The sequence below is a fragment of the Macrobrachium nipponense genome, chromosome 39, assembly GCF_015104395.2.
Source record: "Macrobrachium nipponense isolate FS-2020 chromosome 39, ASM1510439v2, whole genome shotgun sequence".
In the NCBI taxonomy this organism is placed as follows: domain Eukaryota; kingdom Metazoa; phylum Arthropoda; class Malacostraca; order Decapoda; family Palaemonidae; genus Macrobrachium; species Macrobrachium nipponense.
In genome coordinates, this window is record NC_061099.1 from 60,012,159 (window position 1) to 60,038,392 (window position 26,234).

Genomic DNA, 26,234 nt, shown 5'->3' on the forward strand with positions numbered 1-26,234 from the left:
GCACTTTCTTTGAGGCATCAGTGACTTTTACTGTACCCCTAATATGTTCATTTCTAACCCTATCCTTTTTGGTTACTCCACTCATCCACCTAAGCATCCTCATCTCGGTTACGTTCAACTTTCTACCCTCTGTTTTCTTTAGAGGTGCTGCTTCCAATCCATATGTCATTGCTGGTCTGACCACTGCCTTGTGCACTCTGCCCTTTAATCTTATAGGGACTTTCCTATCACATATGACACCAGACACCTTCCTCCAGTTGTTCCAACCACACTGAATCCGGTTGTTAATTTCCTCTTCCATGTTCCCCTCATTGCCAATCACTGAGCCAAGGTACTTGAATTTATGAACCCTTTTGATGTTTCCTCCGCCTAATTTGATTGTTGTTTGCTGGTCGCCATCCAATTCGGTTGTCATATATTCTGTATTTTTCCTGCTTATTCTTAAACCTCTACTCTCCAAGGCTTATCTCCATCTTTCAAGTTTCCCCTCCAGTTCTTCCCTGTTCTCGGCTACCAAGACATCCTCTGTTAACACATCCAAGACGATGTTAAATAGAAGTGGGCTTAGAGCAGATCCCTGATGTAGCCCGACTCCAACTTGGAAATTTTCTGTTCTTCCAACTGTAGATCTGATGCTGGTCTTTACGTTTTTATACATCTCTCTGATCATTCTGACATACTTCTCCATCACTCCTCTCTCCCTGAGACATCTCCATATTTCCTGTTGTGGTACTCTGTCATATGCCTTCTCAAGGTCTATAAAGGCCATATGCAAGACCTTTTGTTTCTCTCTGTACTTTTCCATAATTTGTCTCAGAGCGACATAAATCCTAGTTGCTGTCTACCGATGAAAACTTGCTGCCGTAATCTTTCATCCATAATTCTTTCAAATACCTTCAGTGTATGTGACATGAGCTTTATTCCTCGGTAATTTTCACAACACTGTATGTCCCCTTTCTCTTTGAATATTGGGATTAATATACTTTCTCTCCATTTTTCGGGTATCGTCTCACTTTCCATAATCTTTTTCATTAACTGCCACAATATGTCAATTCCTTCCTCATCAAGAGCCTTCCAGGCTTCTGCAGGTATGCCATCTGGTCCCACCGCTTTACTATTTTTCATCTTTCCCAGTGCCACTCTAACCTCAGCTTTTGTTATTTCTGTGACTGGTCCACAATTTGTGTGTCCGTCTCCTCTTAGAAATCTTTCATTTTCTTCATTCAATAAGGCCTCAAAATATTCTTCCCATCTCCTTATTATGACTCTCTCATTTCTCAGTATATTTCCATCCTTATCCTTAATCTGCCTTATGTGTGTTATATCCTTGGTATTCTTATTTCTCATGTGTGCTAGTTTAAAGATCTTTCCTTGTTCCTTGGTATCTAGCTCTTTGTAAAGCTGATCATATGCTCTATCCTTAGCAATTGCTACAGTTTTCTTTGCTAATTTATTTGGTTCCTTATAGGCCATCCAGTCCTCTTCCATTTGGGTCCCCTCCCACCTTTTCTTTGCTTCTCTCTTTTGCTTTGTTGCATCCTTCACTTCTTCACTGAACCACCACATTTCCTTATTTTCGAACATCTTGCCACTACTCTCACCCAATATTTCTCTCGCAACCCTCAGTATTATTTCCATCGTTCTGTTCCACCATTCATCAACATCCCCAACTTCATGAGTTAGTTCCTCTAATACTTTTTCTTTAAACTGCCTACAAAGTTCAATCTCTTTCACCTTAAACCATTTAATCCTTTTTGGCCCCTGCATTTTTTTCTTCCTTATTTGTTCAATTTCCATAACCAAGTCCATCACTACCAAACGATGTTGCACACTCACATGGTCTCCTGGTATGACCTTACAATCTTTTACCTCGCGTAAATCTTTCCTCTTATACATCAAGTAATCTAGCTGGCTGGACCTTCCGCCGCTTTTGTACGTAACTAGATGTTCTTGCCGCTTGGTGAAAAAAGTGTTTGCCAGTACCATATCCTTGGACACAGCAAAATCAACAATTGTCTCACCCTCTGCATTTCTTTCATCATAGCCATACCCACCATGTATACGGTTGATCACATGATTATTCTGGCCTACGTGCCCATTCAGATCTCCCCCGACAAGGCATCTTTCATCTGATGGTACCTTTTCCATTTCCTCCTCTAGGTCCGACCAGAAGTGATCTTTCTCTTCATCTGAGCATCCTATCTGGGGTGCATATGCACTAAAGATGTTAACAGTGCAATTTTCAACCATCAGCCTGACCCAAATAATCCTATCATTTCTTCTATTTACTTCAACGATTTCCTTCTTCATTTCACTTGACAGAATTATTCCAACACCATTCCTGCTTTCTTTATTTGCTCCGCTATAGAACATCTTATACCCCTCCCCAAGTTCCCTGGCTTTGTTACCTTTCCAAACACGATTTTCAAGACCACTGGCTTTATATACAGCTCGTCCATGGCTGTGTGTGGCACATTACCTCGTGTGAAAACCAGGATTCATAACATAAGCGATAGTTACAGACATTAACCAGATAAACAAAGATGATCTCAGTAACCCTATAATGTTATGTGCCAGTCTTGATGGCGACTTAGAATCATTGATATTAACTGCTATCAGTAAAGGTATTACTATCATTACCTTATAAATGTTAATAAGTGAACCCATCAAGACTTAAATTAAGGTAACCCAATGTCACCTGTCCCCCGTCAACTTGAACCCCCACCTTGTTATAAATATCCTTCTACCCTGGCACCTCCTCATATTCGGGATTTCAAGGTCTTACAGTTATTATGAGATTGTTCTGATGGATGTTTTTTGGAAGGTAAAATAATACTGGGATGACAGTATTTCATTCATCATTTATTTTCCAGATGTTTACAATTAATCATTAAAAAAAATAAAAACATGGCTATATAAAAGACTAATGAACAGGGGATATCGGAAGTGGTGGGTTTCTTGAATAGCTTGGAGGGGGAGCACCAACAAGGTGTGTTGGACGTTACCGCTGAAGCCACAAATAAAGGCGGAGTGAGTGAGCAAGCGCGACCCTGAGGGCAGGGGGTGGCAGGGGCGGGGGGGGCCGGGTTTAGCTAAGAAGTGACCGATCTGATATATAAATATAAGAAATATAGCAAATTGAAATACTTTCTATAAGTAGCCTAGATGGCTGTGAGGGGTGGAGCCAAGTGGCCCATCACACTCAAATACTAGGAACTCAACTAAGTTATGCCATAAATACAAATCCTGTACTACTAGATCAGCATATCCAGTAATGTGTTCTTAGCATAGATTAATCAATAAAATAATATCCTTGCAAAACTGGTGCTTTCATGACTTATACAACCCACAGCTGCAAAACCTGGTGTGTAACATCTTTGTGACCAGATTCGTGTATTATTGGTAATACATATAATTATAGTCCAGTCAATCTAGGGCAAAAATAGATACAGCCTAGCACAAGTTGGTAGAGTAACCATTTACGGTTTTGTGATCCTTGGCCACATCCAAAAAACATATCAAACATCTACCCTTATTTAAATAGTCAATCCAGGCGATAGAAGACGGAGGACAGAATGAGAGAGAGAGAGAGAATACAGCTACTTATAAGATAATTAAAAAGGATATTTTCGTCTGAATAATATTAATATGAATAGTCATATCCAACAATATCTAAGGCATTTTTATTTAGAAAATGTGATAACAATTAAAAACAATTCGATGTGATAAGATTTCATAATAATTATTTTCCAAAAAATATATGATAATATGTTTCTTAAAGCAGAAGGTCTCAAGTATATGCGGCAGATTAATAACTAAACTGGAATAAAAGCTCTCTCTCTCTCTGTCCATATATATTTCACTCAACATTGCATCTCTCTGCGTGATTACCGTAATTTCCCTCCTCCTCCCTTTCGAACCATTCTAACTATGTACTGGTCATTTGAACGTGGGCCACTTTCAGGGCAAGAAGGGTATGATTTCACCAAGTTAGGCCTGGCGGGGCGACACCACTTTTGTAACTGGGTGTACAAAATGAGAAATAGGCCAGAGACCAAGGGGTCATGCAGAAGTATGACGAAGCGTTGACGAAGCTTTGACGTAGCTTTGAATAAGCGTCCTGGTGTGTGGACACCTGGAGTCATCATTAACATTGCTGAATGTAACGTCAACAATGCCTACTTTGAGAAAACATGTTGACGTTCTCACAAGGCTGTGGTCTACGTGACCAACCTAGATTCATATGTCAGTTTGTATGTATGCATATCGAGCCAGTGTTTGCTCTCCTATGATTTTGCAAACAGAATTATATCTCATACTTCACCTTCTCCTCTTAGCTTGAAGACCTATCAAACCTTCTTGCAGCTATCCAGAGACGTAGCTTGTTAAAGATAACTTATATTTTATACTATGAGTTTCAACCTCTTCACCTCCATACCAGAAAGAGGCTATTGAACGAGACTTAGAAAATATCATCACAGTCAATGAGACTTAGCTAAGAAGGAGTGGTGTTTACCAACAGACATCTGCGATGCAGATCGAAAGAACAACTTGGTGCCTCGTTATGAAATAGATGCGAGGCCACCCCCTACATATATATATATATATGTGTGTGTATATATATATATATATATATATATATGATATATATATATATATATATATATATATATAAAAGATAATATCAATATTCTTTTCAGAAGAGCCTCCTTATCGCCGGAGGACATGGCAGACGACATTGATGCCATATTTACTCAAATAGGCTTCGGCAACTGGCAACTGATCGCCATCACTGCAGCCATTTTAGGTAAGTGGTATATTTTCATGTCTGTGGGGAACTTAGAGAACGTAATTTGCCAAGTGTCCGATTTATTAGCTTTAACGTCACGTATGTGTCATATTTAATACAGAGGGAGCCAAAATTACTTAGTCAGAGCCCAAATGATAAGAACAGGAGATGAAAAAAATTTACATTTAAGTGTATCTTTTTACATGTACATTTTGTTACAGAATTTTTTTAATAAATTCTGAGATATACATATTAAATGGAAATTTTATTTTTTTCATACCTGGGGTTTTTTAAACTGTTCATTTACATTAGTTTCAATAATCACAAAGACACAAATATGTAAAAGAACAAAATCACACATTATATATATATAATACATATAATATATATAATAATATATAATATATATATATATATATATATATATATATATATATATATATAATATATATATATAAAACAGGTCATATAGCTGTAAGCTTTGTAGTAGCTATCAAAGGGGCACCCAGGAAAAGGCAGTACTATGTATCTTAGAACAACAGCTTATTTTGCTGATGGCATTGTATCTTCAAGGCTGCAATTTACACTTTTCATCTTGGTGACACTGAAAGCTATAAACTAGACACTAATATCTGTTGTTTTAAGTTATTTTTGCATGTCATCCCCTTCCCACCCCTACTCACCTCCTCTTCCAATGTCGAGGCTGAACTTGAACTTAAAGGACATTAGAAGTGTCAGTATTCTTCTCAGCGACCTCAAAAACTAATGATTAGACACTAGTACCTGGCTTTTTAGATTTTGTACATATTACCCCCTTCCCAACCCCCTCTTCCTATTGGAGCTGAACTTGGATTTAAAGGGCATTGGGAGCATCACTATTCATCTAAGCAACCTCAAAGCTTACGGATTAAACACTAATATATGTCGTTTTCTGTTATTTTTAAGTCACCCCCTTCCTATCGGGGCTGAATGTGGAATTTAAGGGCATCAGGAGCGTCACTATTCATCGCGGTGGCATCAAAAACCATGGATTAGGCACTACTATCTCATTTCATCTCAGCAACCTCGAAGACTATCGATCAGACACCAATATCTGTCATTTTCAGTTATTTTTATGTCACCCACTTCTAAGCCCCATCCCTATTGGGAATGAATTTGGACTGGGAGGGCATCATGTGTGTCACTTTTCATCTCAACAACCTCGAAAACTATGGATTAGACACTAGTATCTGTCATTTTCAGTTATTTTTACATATCACCCACTTAACTTTTCACCCCTAATCCCTCTCAGAGCTGAACTTGGACTTGAAGGGCATTGGAAGTTTCACTATACATCCCAGAGACCTCAACAATTATAGATTAGACACCAATATCTGTCATTTTGAGTTATTTTTATGTTTTGCCCCTTTCCCATATCCAACCTTTATTGCCAGTAATGTCTTACCCCGACAGTATTCTTTCTCAGATGTTTTGTCACATGTATACCAAGTTTACTTTAAATTGCTTGATGCATTTAAAAGTGTATGTGGCACGTACACACACATACAAACATACATACATCCATTTATATATACATATATTTCTTGCTCTGGATTCGGGTCAAAATTTATAGAATATTAGAATTCTCTAGAATTTTCCATGAGCCGCATGTGGCTCATGAGCTGCGGTTTGGCCACCCTCGTTTCATAAGCTAGTTTATACGGTGTGTATTTTACCTCTTAAAGTAATTCATACTTAAAGACATTATATCTCATTAATCACTGAATGGAGACGTCTCAAATTTTGCAAGTGCAACAGTTCCCAAAATCGAAATCTCGTAATTAAATTTTTTTTTTAATCAAAATTAACCACCAAAGGGGTTTGTGCCGTCAGTGCATTACTTAATGTTCTTTACAGCGCATCTTCGGACCATAGTTACAACCTCCTTTCGTTCCTTTTACTGTACCTCCTTTCACACTCTCTTTCTTATATCTTACTTTCCACCCTCTCTTAACTATTGATTCAAACTGCAACAGGAGGTTTTTCTCCTGTTACCCCTTTCAAATCTTTTTACTGTCAATTTCCATTTCAGCGCTCAGTGACCTTACAGGTTCCAGCACTTGGTTTTTGGCCTAAATTTTATTCTTCTGTAAACTATACTAATTAACATTCTGTAAAGTACTCTAGATAATGGAAACTTGCAAACTATACAAATACTTGGCATTCCAGTTCCCACAAACTTCTCTTTGACTTGGAAAACCCTGATACTCTACAAGACTTGATGGATATTGCTATTAAGAGTTTACTGTTATTATTATTATCATTTCTGCTTTAGGTCCAGCTGCCCTGGCACCAGCTCTTATTGGCTCTACCTTGACGAATGCTCAGGTTCCGTACAGATGTCGGGAGGCAGGGACACTGTGAGTACAGCTACTGAATCTTCATTGTATTACCCATACTAAACTCAAGATCTTTATGGAAAAAGTTGGAATTAATGAAAATATTCATGAATATATGAAATGAGTGAAACAATTTTCCTGGTAAATAGATGATTGCTGGTAAACAATATTTTCAAATTTTTCATTCTAAGAAATATCACAGAGGGTTTCGACAATGGCTGCAGCAGGAGTAGTGAGATTGTCAGTGATGTGCAAACTGCCTACAACACAACTCAGTGGACTCCAACTATTCGTATGTAGTCGATTAGGGTAACACCTAAGTATTACTAGGAATGCAATGTATTTGTTGCCTAAAATATATACATCCTTTCAGACATTTTCTAAGTAAAGTTTCACTTGAAAGATGTGGTCACTAAACAAATTCTTGAGCTTATGACAAGAAGAGCTTTAATAAATTATCTATCTGTATTACAGAGGAGACTTTCAATAATGTTTCATGTTCCTCCTGGGAATACGACACTTCTGTTTTCACTTCAACCATTACTATGGAGGTAAGATTCTTCAAGCACATCTTTTTTATTTCCAAAGAACCCATCATTTTGGAAGTGTTTTTGATTTTCCATTTATGGATAATTCCTTTGTGTACTTTTAATGTATAAAATAACAGTGATATAAGTATCTTATTGAATGAAAATTAAATAGAACGTAAAAAAAAACTTAACAAATAGGCACTGAGAATGGCCAAAATGGTGCCAAAAAAATTTATGAAAGTTGAGTCTCTAGCATGAATAATGATTACTTGCATTTAAAAATAAATGAAGTCAAAGAAAATAAGTAATTGATTTATTTAAAAAAAGCTGTTACTAATTATAGAACCCATCAGTGTACAGGTAGCCCCCGGGTTACGACAGTCTCGGCTTGCAACGTTCGAAGGTTACAACGTTTTTCAATTATATTCATCAGAAATTATTTCCAGGGTTACGACGCATGTTCCAGGGTTACGAAGCATGTTCCAAAGTTACGACGCCTACAAACGCTGATCTGGCAGATGAAATATGACACCAAAAATGCAAAATAATCAATATTTAAAGGTTTTTTTTATGAAAAATGCAATAGGAATGCAGTTTACATAGTTTTGAAGGCACCTAAAGCATTAAAAGTAAGGTTTTCTTAGGATTTTTTACAATGTTCCGGCTTACAACGATTTTCGGCTTACAACGCGTCTCAAGAACAGAACCCCTGTCATAACCCGGGGACTGCCTGTACTACCTCACATGCTGAACTCTAGGCATTACTGAAGGTTTATTGCAGCATCCCTTCAGCACCTAGCTGCACCCTCTTTCATTCTCTTTACTGTGCCGCTGTTTATATGCTCTTTCTTCCATCTGACTGTCCACCCTCTCCTAACAACTGTTTCATAGTGTAACTGAGAGGTTTTCCTCTTGTTACACCTTACAAACCCTCTTCTAGTCAATTTCCCTCTCAGCACTGAATGACCTCATGGGTCCCAGTGCTTGGCCTTGGGCCTAAATTCTAGATTCCTTCCTTCCTAGCTTATAAAAATGGTTAGCCTCATAGTCTCACTTGTGACCACTAACTGCTACTTCTGCCTTCAGTGGGGATTCATCTGTGAGGACGCTTGGCTCTCCTCGCTCTACCAGATGGTCATCAGCGCGGGATGTATGATGGGGGATGTTGTTGGAGGTGCCGTTGGGGACAGGTAATTCCCAGTTGCAACTTATTCATTTGAATAGATAATAGGCAATGAACAGAGCATGCACCTCTTGGTAGTCCCTCTTAATCTGTATAGGCAGTCCCCGATTTACGACAGGTTTTGGCTAATGATGTTCCAAGGTTACGACACTTTTAAAATATATTCATCAGAAACTATTTTGTAGTTTATGGCCCATGTTCCACGCCGATATGACAGAAGAAATGTGGTTCTAATACAGCAGAATAATAAAAATTTGGAGGTGTTTTTTTTATAAAAAACACTCAATAAAAATGCAGTTTACATCGTTTTCAATACACCCAATGCATTTATAGTAAGGTTTTCTTAGGATCTTTTACTATTTTGGACAATGAACCCTCATCGTACACTGGGGACTGCCTGTATTTTTCTTTCTGTCTTTCTGCTGTGCTTATACTCTAGTACTTGTCTTTACTTGTCTTATTTATATTAGAAAACTGACTCTGTTTTACATTTTCCATAATAAATAATGAAAGTATAAGGGGGATCATTGCTGCTTATATTGAATTTTTACAAAAAAGAAACAGGTTGTCACTAAGCTTATGCTGAATGTGATGTGTGTCAAGCGCTCAAGAGGCTCAAAATATAACTTCTGATCAGAGCAACATTATCAAAAAATTCTTGAATGAAAGCCATAACGATGATGAGTGATTACCTTATGAGGTGACAACGATGATGAGTGATTACCTTGTGAGGTGACATACAAGTGAGATTCAGAGTTTGTACCTTACTGATTTATTTACTAAACATACACACAGTCAAGGGCTCATGTTAGCCACAATGTAGCTTCTCACCTTTGGCAGGACAAAAAAGGGATTAAATTCAGGCATTTGTGGATCAAGTTCAAGCATTTGGGTTTGTTCACAGACAGAAATACACATATAAAATGGCACAGTACATTGGACTTAAAAACATACATGTATGGGAGGAAAACTGGCATAGCAATACATACAATGGTAATAATACATAGATTGTGACAACAATAACAAGGGAAATATATGTACAAAAGTCGTACGAGAGATGTTTTGTGTCTCTCAACTGCACGTATTCTTCCATGGGTTCCTCATCGCAGGATAATGGAGGTTGTTAGGTGTATGTAGGCTCACATATGTGGGTGCTGCAGGACTCGCCCCACGCCCACCCTGAGAGGCCTATGGTTGTAGGTCGGTGTCTGGTATGTACATACGAGAATTTGAGGCAATCAATGGAAACCCATGTTATTCTGCTGTCTACTGTCATTTGGTATGTGCCTTTGACCATCTCCAAATGATGCAGTATGGTCCTGAGTAGGCTGGGGAGAGGGGTGGGGTCTGTGTGCATATACCTGTATGAACACATATTTCATGTTCTGCAGATTGCTGAGGACATACATCTTTCTGTTCGTGTGGTAGGTTATCTTCGCTGGTATTATTCTTTTTATCGCTTTTTGGGAGTCAGATAGTGATGTCGGATTTGTTTGTTCTTGGAAGACGTCTGCTGGCAACATCAATGCTTGCCCTTAAAGGACTTACACTGGAGATTAGTTGAATGCTGTGTTGCATCATTCTGAGGCCCAATAGGACCCATGGTAGTTCCTTCCTCCCACTCTGGCATCTGGAGGCGAGTGATGCTTTTAGCGACTGGTGCAGCCTCTTGACGAGGCTGTTGACGTCAGGGTTGTAATCTGTCGTATGCGTTATTTCCGTCCCCAGAATGTTGGCAAGGGCATTCAACAGGGTGGATGTGAAATTGGCTCCTCTATCACTGGTGATGATCTTGGGGACTCTGTGCCTGCTGACCCAGTTGATGAGGACTTTTACACAGCCCTCCGCCATCTGCTGTCATATTGGTGTTGCTACCTGCCACCTAGTGTTCCTGTCTATGATGGTAATCAGGTATCTGTATCCCTGAAAGAGAGGTCCCAATATGTCGACAAGGATGTGGGCGAGTCAGCGGTTGGTTGTTTTGAACTCTTCTATTCCACTTTCGACGTGCCATGTAACCTTTGATGTCTGGCACAGGATGCATTTTCTCATCCAAATTTTCATGTCTTCCCTCTTTCCCCACCAGATGTACTGCTCTGCTATGGTTCAGGAGGTTGATTAGCCTGATGGGTGGGATAGGTTGTGGGTGGGAGTGAAGGCTCTCATTTCTAGGCCTTCTGACATCCGGTACTCATTTAGCAGGTGATGGTCATTATTCCACTGTTGATTGACAGGTCACTCCCATATGAGGGCAGGGTTGATCTGCCGCAGTTGCTGCAGGTCCATGTAATCCTTCTGCACTACTGCTATCTTGGGATGGGCTATTTTGAGCTGGATGGTGTTGAAAAAGTTTCTCGATACTGTATCCACCACGGTGTTCGTTAAACCCTTCAGGTACTTGATGGTGCAGGAGCGTTCAGCTATCACTGACCATGCATCTGTTGACTTCGTGGAAGGTGTGCTTCAGTAGTATTGATGGTCAGTCTGCACCACAAACTCTCATCCCTTGAACATGTAGCAGAAGTGGAGGAGCTCCCTGTCAAATGTTGAATACGTACTTTTTTTCCACAGCCATTAGCTTATTGCTGAAGAAGGCTAGTGGACAACAACCATCATCAGTGCCCTGTTCAAATACACCACCAATCTCTGTATTGAACGTGTCAATTGTCATAGTGAGGGACCTATGGGGTAAAGGAAAGATTAGTGTTGTTGCAGAGGTTACTCTCCTTCTTTTGCTAAAAGAAATGCTTTATCTTGCTTTTCTACCCAAGTTAGTTTCTTTTTATTTCCTTTAAGACATTCATATATGGGGCTCATTATTTTAGCAATGTTAGGTATGAAATCATGATAATAATTTATTAAACCTGATAATTCTTGCACTGATTTCACTGTTTTTGGTTTCAGGAAGTCTATTATTGCTTTCACTTTTTCTAGTAGAGGTTTAATTCCTTCTAGGCTTACTCAGTCTCCCAGAAACTCTACAGTTTTCTTTGTCCATTCACACTTATTTTCATGCATTGAGTCCATTTTCTTAAAGTCTTTGGGATGTTGTTTTAGGTTGGGGCTGAAAATTAGTGTCGTCGACGTAGACCATGTAGAATGTAAAGTCCCTGAACAGTTTGTCCATCAGTCTTAGGAATATTGCCCCTGAGTTGCAAAGTCCAAAACAGCTGTATGTAATTGAATATGTAGGTGCCAAAGGGGGTGATGAAAGAAATCTTTTCAATACCTTCTTTTGCCACTGGACTTGGTAATACCCTTTTAGGAGATTGATTTTTGTGACGATTTTTGTTCTGTTCATCTAGTTGGTTATGTCTGCTATATTTTGGTAGTGGGTATCTGTCTGGCTTTGTTTTGACATTTAGCTGTTGGTAGTCTCTGCAAGGGCCCCATGTTCCATCAGATTTTGGTACTATGTGTAGAGGTGATGCCCATGGTTTGGGGGCTTTTTGGCATATTCTTGCTTCTTCCATTTCTTTGAATACCTTCTTAAATAGTAGGTGAACTTCTCTAGAGCCAGCCGTCTGAATCGCGAGTGGATCAAGGGACCTTTGGTCTCTATGTGATGCTGGATGCTATGTTTTGCTGGTTTTGTAAGTCGTGCTTCAGGTCGTCTTTGAATACGTCTTTATATTCCTGTAGGAGTTCCTGCATTTCTGGCAGTTGGACTTCATGCACAAAGGGACATATCGTTGATAGTTTGGTTGTGGTATGTCTGCTTGCCTTTTGAGGAATTTATGTTGATGCTGTTCTTGGGATTAACCGTTTAGCTGCTACATATACCAGTAGGTTGTGTGTTGTTAGGTTATGGAGGAGTGATGTAATTACATTTGACAATGTCCTCGAGGGTTGTGTGAGAGAGAGAGTGAGAGCGTCATTGGGTTGTTGGTAGTTGTCGGGAATAATTGAGTTTAAATGTTTTCATATGTTTGATATGTTGTGTTTCGTGTCTGGTGTTGCTGTATGATAGTGTGTAAGTGCGTATGTGTTTTTCTGAAGATTGTGAGTGAGCAAACTATTGAGAGAGAGAGAGAGAGAAAGCGTGTAATTGGTGGATGGGTCTTTAACATATGGACTGCTTGTTGGCGGGTGGTTGGGTTCGTGCGTGGATTCGGTCGCCGCAGCAGGCGGTAGGCGTCTATGATCGGTTTGTTATGAACAGTCATAGAAGGCAGTGGTCTTGGAGATAAGGCAGTCTGTTGAGGGTCAGTTGTTATTGTGTGATTTGATTGATTTTGGTGTTGTATAGTTGTTGTGCGTGTGTCTGTCTGGTTGATGAGCTGAAGTCTGTTGTATTTGATTTTGTGTTGTGATGTTTGTGAGGTGTTTATTGGAGACAGTGTTGGCGGTTGTTTGTGTGATGATTTGTTGAGTTGTCTTTGGTGTGATTGGTGTTTGTTTGTGTTACTGATTTCTTGTATTTTTCTGCTGTTGAGGAATCTTGGTGTTAATTGGTGTTTGTTCGTGTAGTGATTTGTCAAGTTGTGTTTGAGTTGTGTAGTGTTGGTGCTTGTTTGGTTCTTTGGTATTAGTATTCGACAGTGACTGGTCTGATGCTTGGTGCCAGTGGATTAGTTTGTGTCTTGACAACCGTATCCAGTGGACAGCACAGCGTCTCGCCCTGAGTGTGTCAAGTATATAGTGAGTACATGTGTTCTGAGAGTTTTTGTGTTTCATTTATCTCGCTAAACCAATTGTCCTGCACGTAATTAGTAACGTAAAGGGGAAAGTGTGGCTGGGGGAACTATTTGTCAGCTGTGTTCGACAAAGTAAATGTGGGGAGATCTTGTTGCTTGCTTTGCTTTGCTTATGTTCCCGCCACAATGTAATCTGCTCCTAACAGCGCCATCGTCACACCTGCTATAATGAATGACCAGTCATTCATTGAAAGCAATTTTCATCTCCAGCCTTCTGTACATTGTTAGTGGGGCTCTGCTGGCTATCAATACTTGGAGATTGGTGGGGGGAGCAGGGTTAAGTCCTTTGTTCGGGCTGGCTGGGATGTAAGATCTGCACGCTCCAGTGTCTACTAAGAACTCCTAGTCAGATCTTACCTCTTTAGAAAGAAGCTCATGTCATTTTCGTTTTTACCTGGAGGAAAGACAGCTGTAGTCAGGTACAGCTTCTCTTACACAGCAACCAGTTTGCTCATCGCTGACGTTAGTATGGACGGGTTCCAAGTGCGATTGTACTGCATGTTCTTTTAAAATATGCAGCCTTTGCCACATTTTCAGGCTTTGTTTCCAAACCTTCATTGGAAAAAACATATGCCCTTTAGAGTTTCTTGTTTCTTCTACTTAGGCTTCCCTTTGGAAAATTGTTTGGGGAGGCTTTTTTTCTATATATGGGTGTGGCTGGCTCTTCTGGGTTGCTGTCTGATTCCATGTCCATTGTCTGCTGGATCTGACGTGGTGGTGGTGCTGCTGCTGGCTGTGAGGTGTCTGCTATTCTGTGGGCCATATGTATTTCATCAATCATGATCAGGAACTCTTTTCTGGGCATGGTGGAAGCTTCAGCCATGGCTGCTAGTCTGGTGGAGTTTTTTGTGAGGAGTAGCTCCCTCACGAGGTCCAAGGATGACTCGGATTGGCACCAATGGCAGACAGTGTGATTGTACATTTGCAAAGTCGCTTGTCTCTTATTGGTGCCCCTACATGGTTGAGGAACTTCTTGGATCCCTGGGTGGGCAGCATGCTGAAGAATGACTTTAGCTGATCCTTCAGCAGGTTGTAGGTGACAGTGGCATCTAATTCTTCGAGCCATCCTGCTATCTGCTCGAAGACATTTTCTTTGTGCTAAAAATCGTTACAGCCCTGAAGAACCATGCCTCAGGGTTGTGGGGTGTAAAGAGTGGCAGGCATATGGAAGCAGCTGTGAGGTTCTCACTGACAAGGGTGTGATCATTGCTGCTGATTTGGTCATGCATCTCTCCAGGGTCCCCAATGTGAGCCAAGGCACGAATGAGATTCAGAGTTTGTAGCTTACTGATTTATTTACAAAACATTCACACAGGTCAAGGGTTTATGTGAGCAGCATTGTAGCTTCTGACCTTTTGACTGGTTGAAATGGGGAATAAGTTCAAGAATTTGTGTTTGTTCACAGGCAGAAATTATATGTATAAAATGGTACAGAACATTGGACTGAATATCATACATTTGCACTTGGAAAACTGACATAGCAATACATACGATGGTAATAATAGTACACATCCAGATTGTGAAATCCAGAAATATATGTACAAAAGTCATATGAGAGAAGTTGTGTTTCTCTCGAGCATGTTTTTTTTTTTGTGGGTTCCTGTTCGCAGGATAGTGGGGGTTGTGGTTGTAGATGTGTGTAGGCCTGCAGAAGTGGGCACTACAACCTATTTTTAACATTAACATTAAATCAATTAATATTATCATAATATAATGATTTTAAGTTATCAACTTTCAGGTTAGGTCGTAGAGCGACTTTACGATATGGGTCCCTTGTGGTAGTAGCAGCTGTTTTAGGCATAGGGCTGCTCCCAATTTATTCGTTAGTGCTTGTCTGCAGGCTTGTCTTAGGCCTTACGCTCTCAAGCATCATCTATCCCACCTATAACTTAGGTAAGGTACAGTTTAGTTCTGAAAAAAAGTCACTTCATATTTTGTTGTTTAAGGTTTAGTTTTTTATTTTTATCCAGAGCATGATTGCAGATCATTTTTATTATTGTGATATGGTTTGCCTTTATATTATGTGTATGTATGGGCTGCAAATCCTATTCATTGTCATTTTGCCCATTCATGCTTGTGATAAGAGCACTTGAATTGTGTGACAGCTTTGCAACTCTTGAAAAATAATTTTGGCCATGATTAAAAAAGGACTAATATGTAATCGACTTTGGCAACAGTACCCTCGATGTTGTTTTCCTAGGTTATCTGCTGACAGTTGTAACTATTATATATACAGACTAACCCAAACTCTACAGGTGGGATATGAATGTCATGTGCAGCACCGTATATGGAAGCTGTGTGGAACATCTCCACTTGTCTGTTTTTAGTGATTTTATCAACATAAATACACAAAAGAACAAATCACAACCTTGTTAAGAAGTTTTAATTTTATTAGGCGGAGGTATTGGAATTTTGTTTAATATTTAATGTGAAGGTGTACCTTTGTTTTGGAAGTACAGATATACAGTCATTACAATGCAGTTCTAATGTCCTCAAAATAATTTTCTTGTAATTATACTTGAAGTACTTCACATGCTGATAAAACTATCTCAAGGTACATTAATAGCAGAAATTATTTTCTGAATAGTATAAACATTTTCCATTTAGAAATCTGGGAAAAGCTCAGTTCAGTTTGGCCATGTAAAAGAACATATCACTTCAGAATCAGCATCCTTTATATGCTTCAAGTAACTTTAATGAGATTACCATGAAAGAATTCATTATGCAACCAAATCCAACCTGACTACTTTCCTCTGAACTAGTGATGGAGACAACACCTACCTCACAACGCACAATCGTAGGGATGATTCTGTGTGCTCCCTACAGCGTCAGCGTCATGGTCTTCGCTGGTCTTGGCTACTTCTTGAGGGATTGGAGGACTCTCCACTTGACATCGTCCATATTTGCCTTTTTGCTGCTCCCTGTAAGCTGGTAAGTCGAAAACATGAAGCGTCAATAACACTGATTGGCAATCTTCCTTCTGAGCTTGTGGCTGCGGGCGGCAACATTGCAACGCCCTATTCAGCATGCAGTACTGAAATGAAGTGGCAAAACACCTAGGCAGCACACTGCCTCTCACTCCCTCTTTGTTGAATTATTATTATAAGAAAATGTTATTTTAATGCAGGTACATTACATTCATCATTACTGCACAATCAAATTCAAATATTGCTGTTCTGAGGTCCAGTATAACAGTTGCAATAAAAAAGAATAATGCATTGTAATCTGTCTTAAATATCACAGTTTTTGAAAGTAAATTGTATTTTTCCTAACTATACAAATCTGAGGTCCTTTACAAGAGGAATTACTTAAGGCGAAGCCTGGACACGGCCACTAAAATCTTTAAACAAGGCGGTTCGGTAATACACTACCGGTGCGGTAGTTGGGAGTCCCTCCCAACTGGACGTAACCATTCCAATTTGCTTTAGGCTCAGGTAGCACATTGAAGGTGGGCATGAGGTGGGCAGTCAGTGTAAAGGACCTCAAGTTTGTATAGTTGGGAAGAATACAATTTACTTTCAAAAAATGTGATTTGTTCCTACACAATATACAAACCCTCAGTCCTTTACTATAGGAAGACTCACTCTTAAGTTTACACATTCACGTATCAAGGCAGACATATCCACGCACGGGGGGAAATCGGTAACTATGTCAATTAAACGTAAATGTATCGAAATCATATGTAAGTACATCAGGTGTCAGCATGGCCATTATGCATCACCTTGGCATGTGTGGGGAGCCACAGATCTTACAACCTGCTCAAAACTGCATATGGGTGGCCACGCCAACTGTCACTTAGCGTGACTCGACCGACATAGCGTGGTGTCAACACGGCGGTAGTGGTAAGTGTACACGTGGTCTGAGGCCACTCCAGGGCTCCCGCCTCGCACCGTGTCTCTCTCCACTTGGTGCAAGGGCAGAAGAAGCAACCCTGATGCTCCGCAGGTACCCAGAACGACAGGCAATGGGATAAAAGGGGCGAGCAGCAGGCTTGCAGGTCAGCTGCATTTAGATGTTATATTCCATGTATGTGATGTATATACAGTGTTCACCCCCGTATTCCTGGAGGATGGGTACCAGACTCCCCCACAAATAGCTAGAATCCACGAATAATTAAAACCCATATAAAAATGCTTAAAACTGCCTGTTTGGTTAGTTAAAACTCAAGAAAAACCCACTATAAATGTTTATACATGGTTTTTCAAATAGTTTTATCACAAAATGGGCATTTTATGATGCAATTGGTAAAAAAAATAAAGAGGAATTTGTGGATATTTCTCATATAAAAATGGCGCTAATAGGCAAATTTTCCACGAATAATGGGGGTATATGTTCCAGAGAGAAATCCACGAATATGGGGGGTTGACTGTATTTCTTATGTTTACTGTATGTTTGTGGCATGTTTTATTTCAAGTATCATATCAGGACCTCTATTTTTTCCAAGTACTAAGTATTGATGAGAAAAGCATGTCATAATATAAGTGGAAACTTTCTTTTATTAAATTAACTATAACACATAAAAGTACACAAATGAACTACGACAAATGAAATGGAAAAGACTCTAAATACAGATTACTGAAGTATAATAAATATTGTACTATATGTAAAATATAGGGAAAGAAACTTAAATAGTACAGACAAAAATATAAGCAAGTTGAACATAATGTACCAAATAACCAAAGAAGAACATTTCAAAAACAGTATTATCATGTCAGAAAATAAATGTTAAGTAAATATTACGAAGGGTCTAAAAATTGGAAAATATGCAGTAACTACACAGATAATATTGTAATTCGAACTAAATACATGAACAAAGTATACAGGAAAGTAATTGCCAATGAAAAGTATTCTTTCAGCATGTTGCGCTGCTCTTGGCATTCTTGGTTGCAGTGAGATGACTGCAATTATATGTGTGCAGTTCAGCCCTTTTATAGCTGAGGTTTAATCCCTGCAGTACATGGGGACATTGTGAGGTTGATGTAAGGCCACAACACAACACGTTACACATACGATATACCTACATCAGTGTTACGACCTCTGCCACGCACCACTTTTGGGTGTGCTGCTGCTTGTCGGGCCAGTTCCGGTAAATGTCATGTCATTTGCGGAACACTATAATACGCTTGCTTTACGCACATCAGCCTGTGTCACATATCCACACAAATGACCTCGTTTCACACACATGAGCTTACATGCCCTTGATATGTGAATCTGTGAACTTTGCATTACTGATTGGTGGGAGGAATCTGAGTGAGCCTCAATGTCCCGACTGGGGTTCAGCCTACCTGAGATTTTCTTCCTGGTCGTGAGAGCAAGGAAGGAAATCCAGCCACTGGCATCTGATCAGGGTTAGGAGCTACAGGATCACAGTCAGTCTTCTGGGAAAGAGGAACCATAATGTCGAAAACAGTACGGTAAATACAAGCAATGGGTTTGTCTTATGTCAGAGTCCCCGCCCTTGCCTTGTAAAGGGAAGAGGAGGATATTTGCTTCTATAAACTAAACAAAATAGATAAGTTACTCAAAGGAATGTCTTACCTACATCAACTGTCCGGTCCGGCATGTAACGGTTTGTGTAATCTCTGCCCAGAGGGAAAGAGTAGGATGAAAGAGATGAAGGAGAACCAGTCACTCCAGTCATACTCATTCATACAGAAACAACTAGGTGAGATGCAACCTTGTCCAGTTAGTGGAGCTGGCTAAGCTACACAACTTGTTGAGTAGCCACCACAGGTCCCAAGGAAAGTGTCGATGGACCTGTGGGCAATATCATGAAGATAATGAGAGGTGAAAGTGGTATGTCATGCCCAAACCCATGCCTTCAAAACATGATGAACCAACAGGTTCTTATGTAATGCAACAGACAGGGCAAGCCCCTGACCTCATGAGCTCTAGGACAAATGTGTACTGGTGTCATCTACCCCAGCAGCAGAGTATGCCCTTCTTGATCGTCTCATAAAGCCAGAAAGAGAAAGTGTTCTTGGACACTTCTTTCTTGGAACCTCCAGTGCTAAAGAAGTCATCGACACTCAGGCCGGAGATGCCGAGACCTCTTCGCATAGCAACTAAGTGCTCTAATAGGACAAAGCAGCAATTTTGTCTGGATCATTACCAACAAAGTCACTCTGGGGGTGGGGGTGGTGAAAGACCCGGAGCTAGCTTCAGGGACCAATGGATTCTGAGTCTTCACTACGAAATCCGGGATGAAATCGAGCGTAACCAATCCACATCCCATTGAGTGTTTTACATCGAAAGAAACACCATGAAGTTCGCCAACTCTCTTTGCCGATGCCAAGGATAGCTGGGTCAGATTCCTATCTGAGGACTCTCGAAGGGGCTCATATGGTGCACGAGTCAGGATCTGCAACACAAGTCACATCCCACACAGGAGGCCTGAGATCCCTGGGTGGACGAGACCTTTCAAAACTCCTAATAAGTAACAATATTGTATCTTGAAGGAGGAAGAGATATGATACCCTTCAGCTTCAAGACTAGGCTTAGCTGAAACAGAGAGGAACTTTTCTCGGCGAAGGACAATGAGAAAGTCCTCAACCTGCTGAAGAGTGGCTCTGGCCAGAGAGATACCTCGCTTACAACAACAACCAGGGAAGACAGCCCACTTTCCCTGGTATACCGCTGCACAGGACTGTCTGAGATATCCTCCCATCTCTGTTGCTGCTTGGTGAGAAAAGCCTCTCGCTCTCAAGAGATGGATAACCTCCACCTGTGAAGACACAGGGAAAGCACTGCCTGGTGGTACAGTTCTACATGCAGTTGACACAGAAAGTTGCGACATGGAGGAATCTCCTTTGGTGCCTCGGACAGAAGAGCCAGAAGGTCAGGATACCAAACGACCTGAGGCCATTTGGGTGTCACCAGAATCATCCTTAGATTTGAGGTTGTCAACATTGTTGATCACCAAATAAATCATGCAAAACTGGGGAAAAGCATAGACCTCGAGGTTGTCCCACGGGTGTTGGAATGCATCCTCTGCAGTGGCCCGGTACAATGGTGAACAAGTCTATGTAAGTTGCCTCATAGGCTGAACAACCTCTCCACCACGTCTTGGTGTAGGGACCCCTCGGTTCCTATCACCCAATTCTGGCAGCTGAGCTTGTCTGCCACTACATTCCTCTTGCCTGGAATGTATCTGGCTGACAGCTCTACCAAGTGGGCAGTGCATTTGCATTGTCAGCTAGTGAAGCGAGTGAGAAGTGAGACCCCCTTGCTTGTTGACGTATGCTGCTACTGTGGTATTCGCTCATCAATACCACTGAGTGCCCCATCACTCGATCCTGAAACTTTTGGAGAGCCAGGAAGGTTGCTTTGAGTTCCAGGATGCTGATGTGAAGATGCTTTTTGTGATGGTTCCATACTCCTGCAGTCAGCAACTCCTTCAGGTGTGTGTCCCATCCCTCGGTAGATGCATCTAAGAACAGCAGTACAGTGGTACCTCGAGATACGAAAGGCTCAACTTACGAAAAACTCGAGATACGGAAGCTAATATGAAAAATTTTACGGCTCTACATACGAAAATAATAAATAAATAAAAACTCATTAAACATGACTAAGTTTACAATAATGTAAGTCAGTCTTCACCCTAAGATTAATTCACAAGTTAACCAAATTTTACTACCCTATATATATATATATATATATATATATATATATAGATATATATAGTATATATATATATAATATATATCTATATATATATATATAATATATATATATACTATATATAATTACAAAGGCAGATTGACAATAGTATGATCGTATCTGATATTGGCGAATGAACACTCGAGACTAGTGAAAATGGTTCATTTTTCAAAAATATTATTATTTTCAAAAATATTATTAATTTCAATCATTTCTATTAATGGGAAAAAAGTTTTAAAAGCATAAATATATTTGCGGACCTACAGCGCCGCATACGTGAGGAGCGCAGACCTCAACTCTGCATTCAATGACTCCCCCTCAAATCTTCTCCACACTTTTGGTTGTTTCTCCGCGTTTTGGCAACACTGCTCTGGAGCAGAGACGTGTGTCAGACGAGTGTGGCCTAAACGGAGGCGTGCCAGGATTACTTGAGCATGTCTCTCTTTGATATGCTGAACTCCATTTGTTAACATCCTGTTTTATTTGTTTTAATTTATTATTTTCAGGCTCTTCGTTCCATACCTTTTGCCATTTCTCTTCAGTTATTGTTTTTATATATCTTATATAATCGCTAGTAGGGATGTTTACATTTGCTTTTATCATTTGGACTGCTTTATTAGCCTCTTCATTTTCTCTTATCCCCACATGAGCAGGGATCCAACATATTTCAATATTTTTTCCATTTGTATACAATTTGTGGAGTTCAAATCGAATTTGCTGAACAATATCATTTTTTGGATTGTAACTCTGAAGAGCTTCTATAGCGCTTCTTGAGTCGCTAAAAATCACAAAATTATTGAATGATGTTGCTTTATAATTTTGATAGCTACTTTAATTGCACACAACTCTGCTGTGAAGACTGAGGCATGATTGGGTAAAGAAAATTTATATGTTTTGTTCTGCGATATAGCTGCATATCCTACTCCATGTTGCAATTTAGACCCGTCGGTATATATTGCATAATGTGAACTTTTTTGTCTTATATGTTCTATGGTTTTTTGTTTATGGTGTTCTGGGGTATATACAGAACTTTTTGATAAATATTTTAAGTGAGTGCAAGTCTTTACTTTAATCATAGTCCAATGGGGTGGTAACTTTACTAATGGAGGTACTTGTATATTTATATTTAATGACTCGAACAGTCTATTAGCTCTAATTGGGAAAGGTGGTGAATGATTGTTTATAAAGACATCCCTTAGCTCAAATAGACTTTTTGTTGGTGAATCACCTGTCTTGATTCTTAATGCACTTTTCATGGTTATGAATTCTCTATGGAGGGATAGCGGCAGTTCGCCACATTCAACTTGTAAAGAGGAGACTGGTGAGTATCTAAATGCTCCTGTGCATATTCTTAGGCCTTCGTTGTGAACTGGGTCTAATATTTTCAGTGCTGCTTCTGAAGCTGACCCATATATTTCACTTCCATAATCAATGATTGATAGCACTGTTGCTTTATATAGTATAGTAAGAGTATGTCTATCAGCTCCCCAATTTGTGTGAGAGAATTTTTTAATTAGGTTTAATGCTCTTTTGCATTTCGATTTTATGTAAGTTATATGGGCTTTCCAGTTGAGTTGTGTATCAAATATCAAACCTAAAAATTTTGCAGTTTGGCTAATTGGTATATTATGGTTTCTCATTTTTAATTCTGCTTCTTCACCTTTTTTCCAAATTTTACTTTTATAAAACATGACAGCTTGGGTTTTTCTATGGAAAATCTAAAGCCTACTGATGAGACCCATTCATCTATTTTCTGCATGTTTTATGCGTGATGCTGTGTAATATATTGCAAAATCATCCATATACAAGTTATTCTTATTTCCGACCGGTAGCATGTTACTGATGACGTTAATTGCCAATGTAAACAAAGTACCTCTCAGGACGCTACCTTGTGGTACTCCATTTTCAAGTGGAAATATTTTGGAAAAAACACTATCTATTCTCACCTGAAAAGTGCGGTCATTCATAAAGTTTTTAATAAATTTAGGAAGATGGCCGCGAATGTTATTATTATGTAACGATTTTAATATTGCATACCTCCATGTAGTGTCTTATGCCTTTTGAATGTCAAAAAAGACAGCTATTGTAATTTGTTTTCTTTCAAATCCTCTACGTATATGGTCTTCCAAACTACATAGAGAATCTAATGTAGACCTATTACGTTGTGAACGTAATAGGACTTAAAATTTTATTTTCACGAATGTGCCACGTAAGCCGTGCATTTACCATTTTCTCCAATAACTTGCATATACAACTTGTTAATGAGATAGTTCTATAATTATTCACATTACTAGCATCTTTTCCCGGTTTGGGTATAGGAATTATTATTGCATTTCACCATTTATCTGGAAACAAGTTTTGGAGCCATAAATGATTGTATAATTTTAATAAGTATGATTTTGCCAAAGGTGCTAGGTGGCAAATCATCTCAAAGCAAACATCATCTCCTCCAGGGGCAGATTTATTGCTGTTCAAGAGAGCATATTCTAACTCTTCCATATTGAACTTCTTATTATAATATATACTTTCCCCAAGTATGTTACTTATTTCGAAGGGATCTAAAAGTTTATTTCCATTATCTGATATAGCTTGTCTAATGTTTGTTCCATTTATTTTTCTGAATTTGTCCCATACTTTTTTAATGGATGTTTCGCTTGTTATTTCTGACACAGGACCTCCAAGATATTATTTTACCTTTTATCACTTCTTTTCTAAATTTGGCTGATATTTTATTACATAAAGGTTTTAATACATCTATTTCTATTGTCATTTTTAAAATATTTTCTTCTATGAATGATTTTAATATATGACTTTATTGAATCTTCTGTTTAGAGTATCTAACCTTCTTACTAAAGTGTGTTTTTCTCCTACTAATTCAGTTAGATCATCTGACCACCAGGGGACTTAGAGTTTTTTATTATGGGGTTTTGAATGAGGTATAGCTTTGTCTGCTGCCTTTTTATGAAGGATACAATGAAATCGTTCGTCTCATTGGGATTTCTCAAATAATCATAAGGCGGTATATTATTGGTATGAAAGTTAAAAATGTCCTAATCTGCTTTTTGCATGTTATAATGTGAAGAATATGGTTTTGGTTCATTATTTAATAAGGACATTATTATGGGAAAATGGTCACTTGAGTAGGAGTCATCACATATATTTACATCTAGTCTGTCAACTATATTTGTTGAACAAAGGGTGACATCTACTGTGGAAAATGTTCCATGGGTTCTGGAATAATATGTATTTACTTCGTTGTCATTCAGACAACAAAGATTATTAGCGTTCATTAAGTTTTCTATTTTTGCTCCATCTTTATCCGGAGTAATGTTGTTATAGTCCCATATTGCATTATGCGTATTGAAATCTACAATTAATATAGGATTCTTAAATTCGTTTATTATTTTTTTTAATTTGTTTAAATCATACTTTTTATTAGGCTGGTTGTACAAGTTAATAATATCAAATACATTATTTTCTATTTTCACTGTTATTGCTGAAATTTGCAGTTCAGTGTATCTATATCTACTTGGTCGCGTATAATTTTATTATAGACATATATTGCTGTTCCTAAATTATTTTCATTTTCCTGTGATGTTGTAACTAATAGATATTGGAATGGAATATGAAATTTAGGCTTGAAGCCAAGCACTGGAATCCATAGGGATTATTCAGCGATACAATGAAACTGGTTTGACATGAATATTTATGTTGATGATTTTATAAACTAAATAAATACAGGCGATTTTAAAATTATGATAAAAACGGATATCCGTCATAAAAATTATAAGTTCGCATTTCGTGAGTGCAAAAAAGAGTAAAAAACTTATACATACATATACCATACACATACTCATATTCATATAAGTATGCTTATATAAACAATTTTAGTGTATACACTACACTTTGCAACGTACCGGGCGGTCAATATTAAATTTCATTAAAAAGGTTAATGTCTCTAAGGAATCCAACAATTCTATTAACAGCTACATCCGGACCAAGCAACTAATAGATATTTACCTATTTTTAGAACACGTTTTCCAATGTGTTGTATACATATAATCATTGGTTCGTGTTCGCTAATAAGTCGTTGGACTTCCCCTAAGTGCATTCTCGTTAATAATCCATTTATACTCCATTGAATTATATAACGATTGCATGGTGTAATATGAGTGGTCAAATTACCCTAGATTATTAAAGCTTAAAATTGTTAAAAGTTAATTTGTATTTTTGTAGGTCTTGATTCATTTTTTGTTGTAGTTTGAATCTTACTTTCGTTAACTGTTACTTTCTTACTATCTTGATTTGATTTTTCCATTTAGATTTTCTTTAGAAGATTATCTATAACACTGATGTGTTTCTCTTTGTAATATTCTAAGTGTTCAATACACATACAACCTTCTTCATGAGATTTGATGTTTGTTTTTTCCTTATTCCTATTCCTCATGAAATTTCTTATGGTGTAGGTTAGGCTGTCTTTGGTTAAAGTCTTATTTTTGTGGCACATTGCTATAAAGCAATTACTGCAACCGCATGTATCTTCGTGTTTATCAGTTTGTTGTTTTTCCTTGGTTTTCCCTATGGCGCCTATAATTGGTGATGGGTGAATTTCTTCGTTTTCATTGTAGTGATCTATATTTTGTTTTTCAATTTCTTCTGAATTATGCGATTCTGCTCCTAGAGGTACTATTGTTATTATGGGAGACAGTGGAGTATTTGATTTAGTGTTCTGTTTCTGAACTTTAGCTTTTGGCGAGATTGGTGGGTTATTTATCTTTTTACAGACTTGTTTGGTGGAATTAGGTGGGGTCTTATCCAGTTGCCTCTTCCGAGTAGTGTTATCTGTTTTTTCACATTCTTGTGATTTTAATTCTTCTTTGTCTTCCTCTATATTATTCATTTCAATTTCCTGTAAAGAGGTGCAAAGAGGTAAATAGATTTTCCACAGTGGTAATATCATATAAGTTTGAATAGTTCTTTTCATCTTGTATTTTTTGT

The 26,234-nt window shown here is 38.7% G+C and overlaps 2 protein-coding genes across 3 annotated transcripts in view; one reads left to right on the top strand and one right to left on the bottom strand.

The window, feature by feature from the left end:
* The window catches only part of LOC135210370 (solute carrier family 22 member 20-like), a 33,137-nt gene extending 16,354 nt beyond the window's left edge, over positions 1 to 16,783 (top strand). Inside the window, exons 2-8 of the mRNA XM_064243277.1 lie at positions 4,701 to 4,807; positions 7,104 to 7,188; positions 7,359 to 7,459; positions 7,642 to 7,718; positions 8,784 to 8,887; positions 15,316 to 15,470; positions 16,340 to 16,783. Coding sequence (XP_064099347.1) covers positions 4,726 to 4,807; positions 7,104 to 7,188; positions 7,359 to 7,459; positions 7,642 to 7,718; positions 8,784 to 8,887; positions 15,316 to 15,470; positions 16,340 to 16,512 — 777 coding nt within the window. The 5' untranslated portion in view covers positions 4,701 to 4,725 and the 3' untranslated portion in view covers positions 16,513 to 16,783. The remainder of the gene's footprint in view (positions 1 to 4,700; positions 4,808 to 7,103; positions 7,189 to 7,358; positions 7,460 to 7,641; positions 7,719 to 8,783; positions 8,888 to 15,315; positions 15,471 to 16,339) is intronic.
* The window catches only part of LOC135210371 (organic cation transporter protein-like), a 203,408-nt gene that overhangs the window by 123,344 nt on the left and 53,830 nt on the right, over positions 1 to 26,234 (bottom strand). The window lies entirely within an intron of this gene.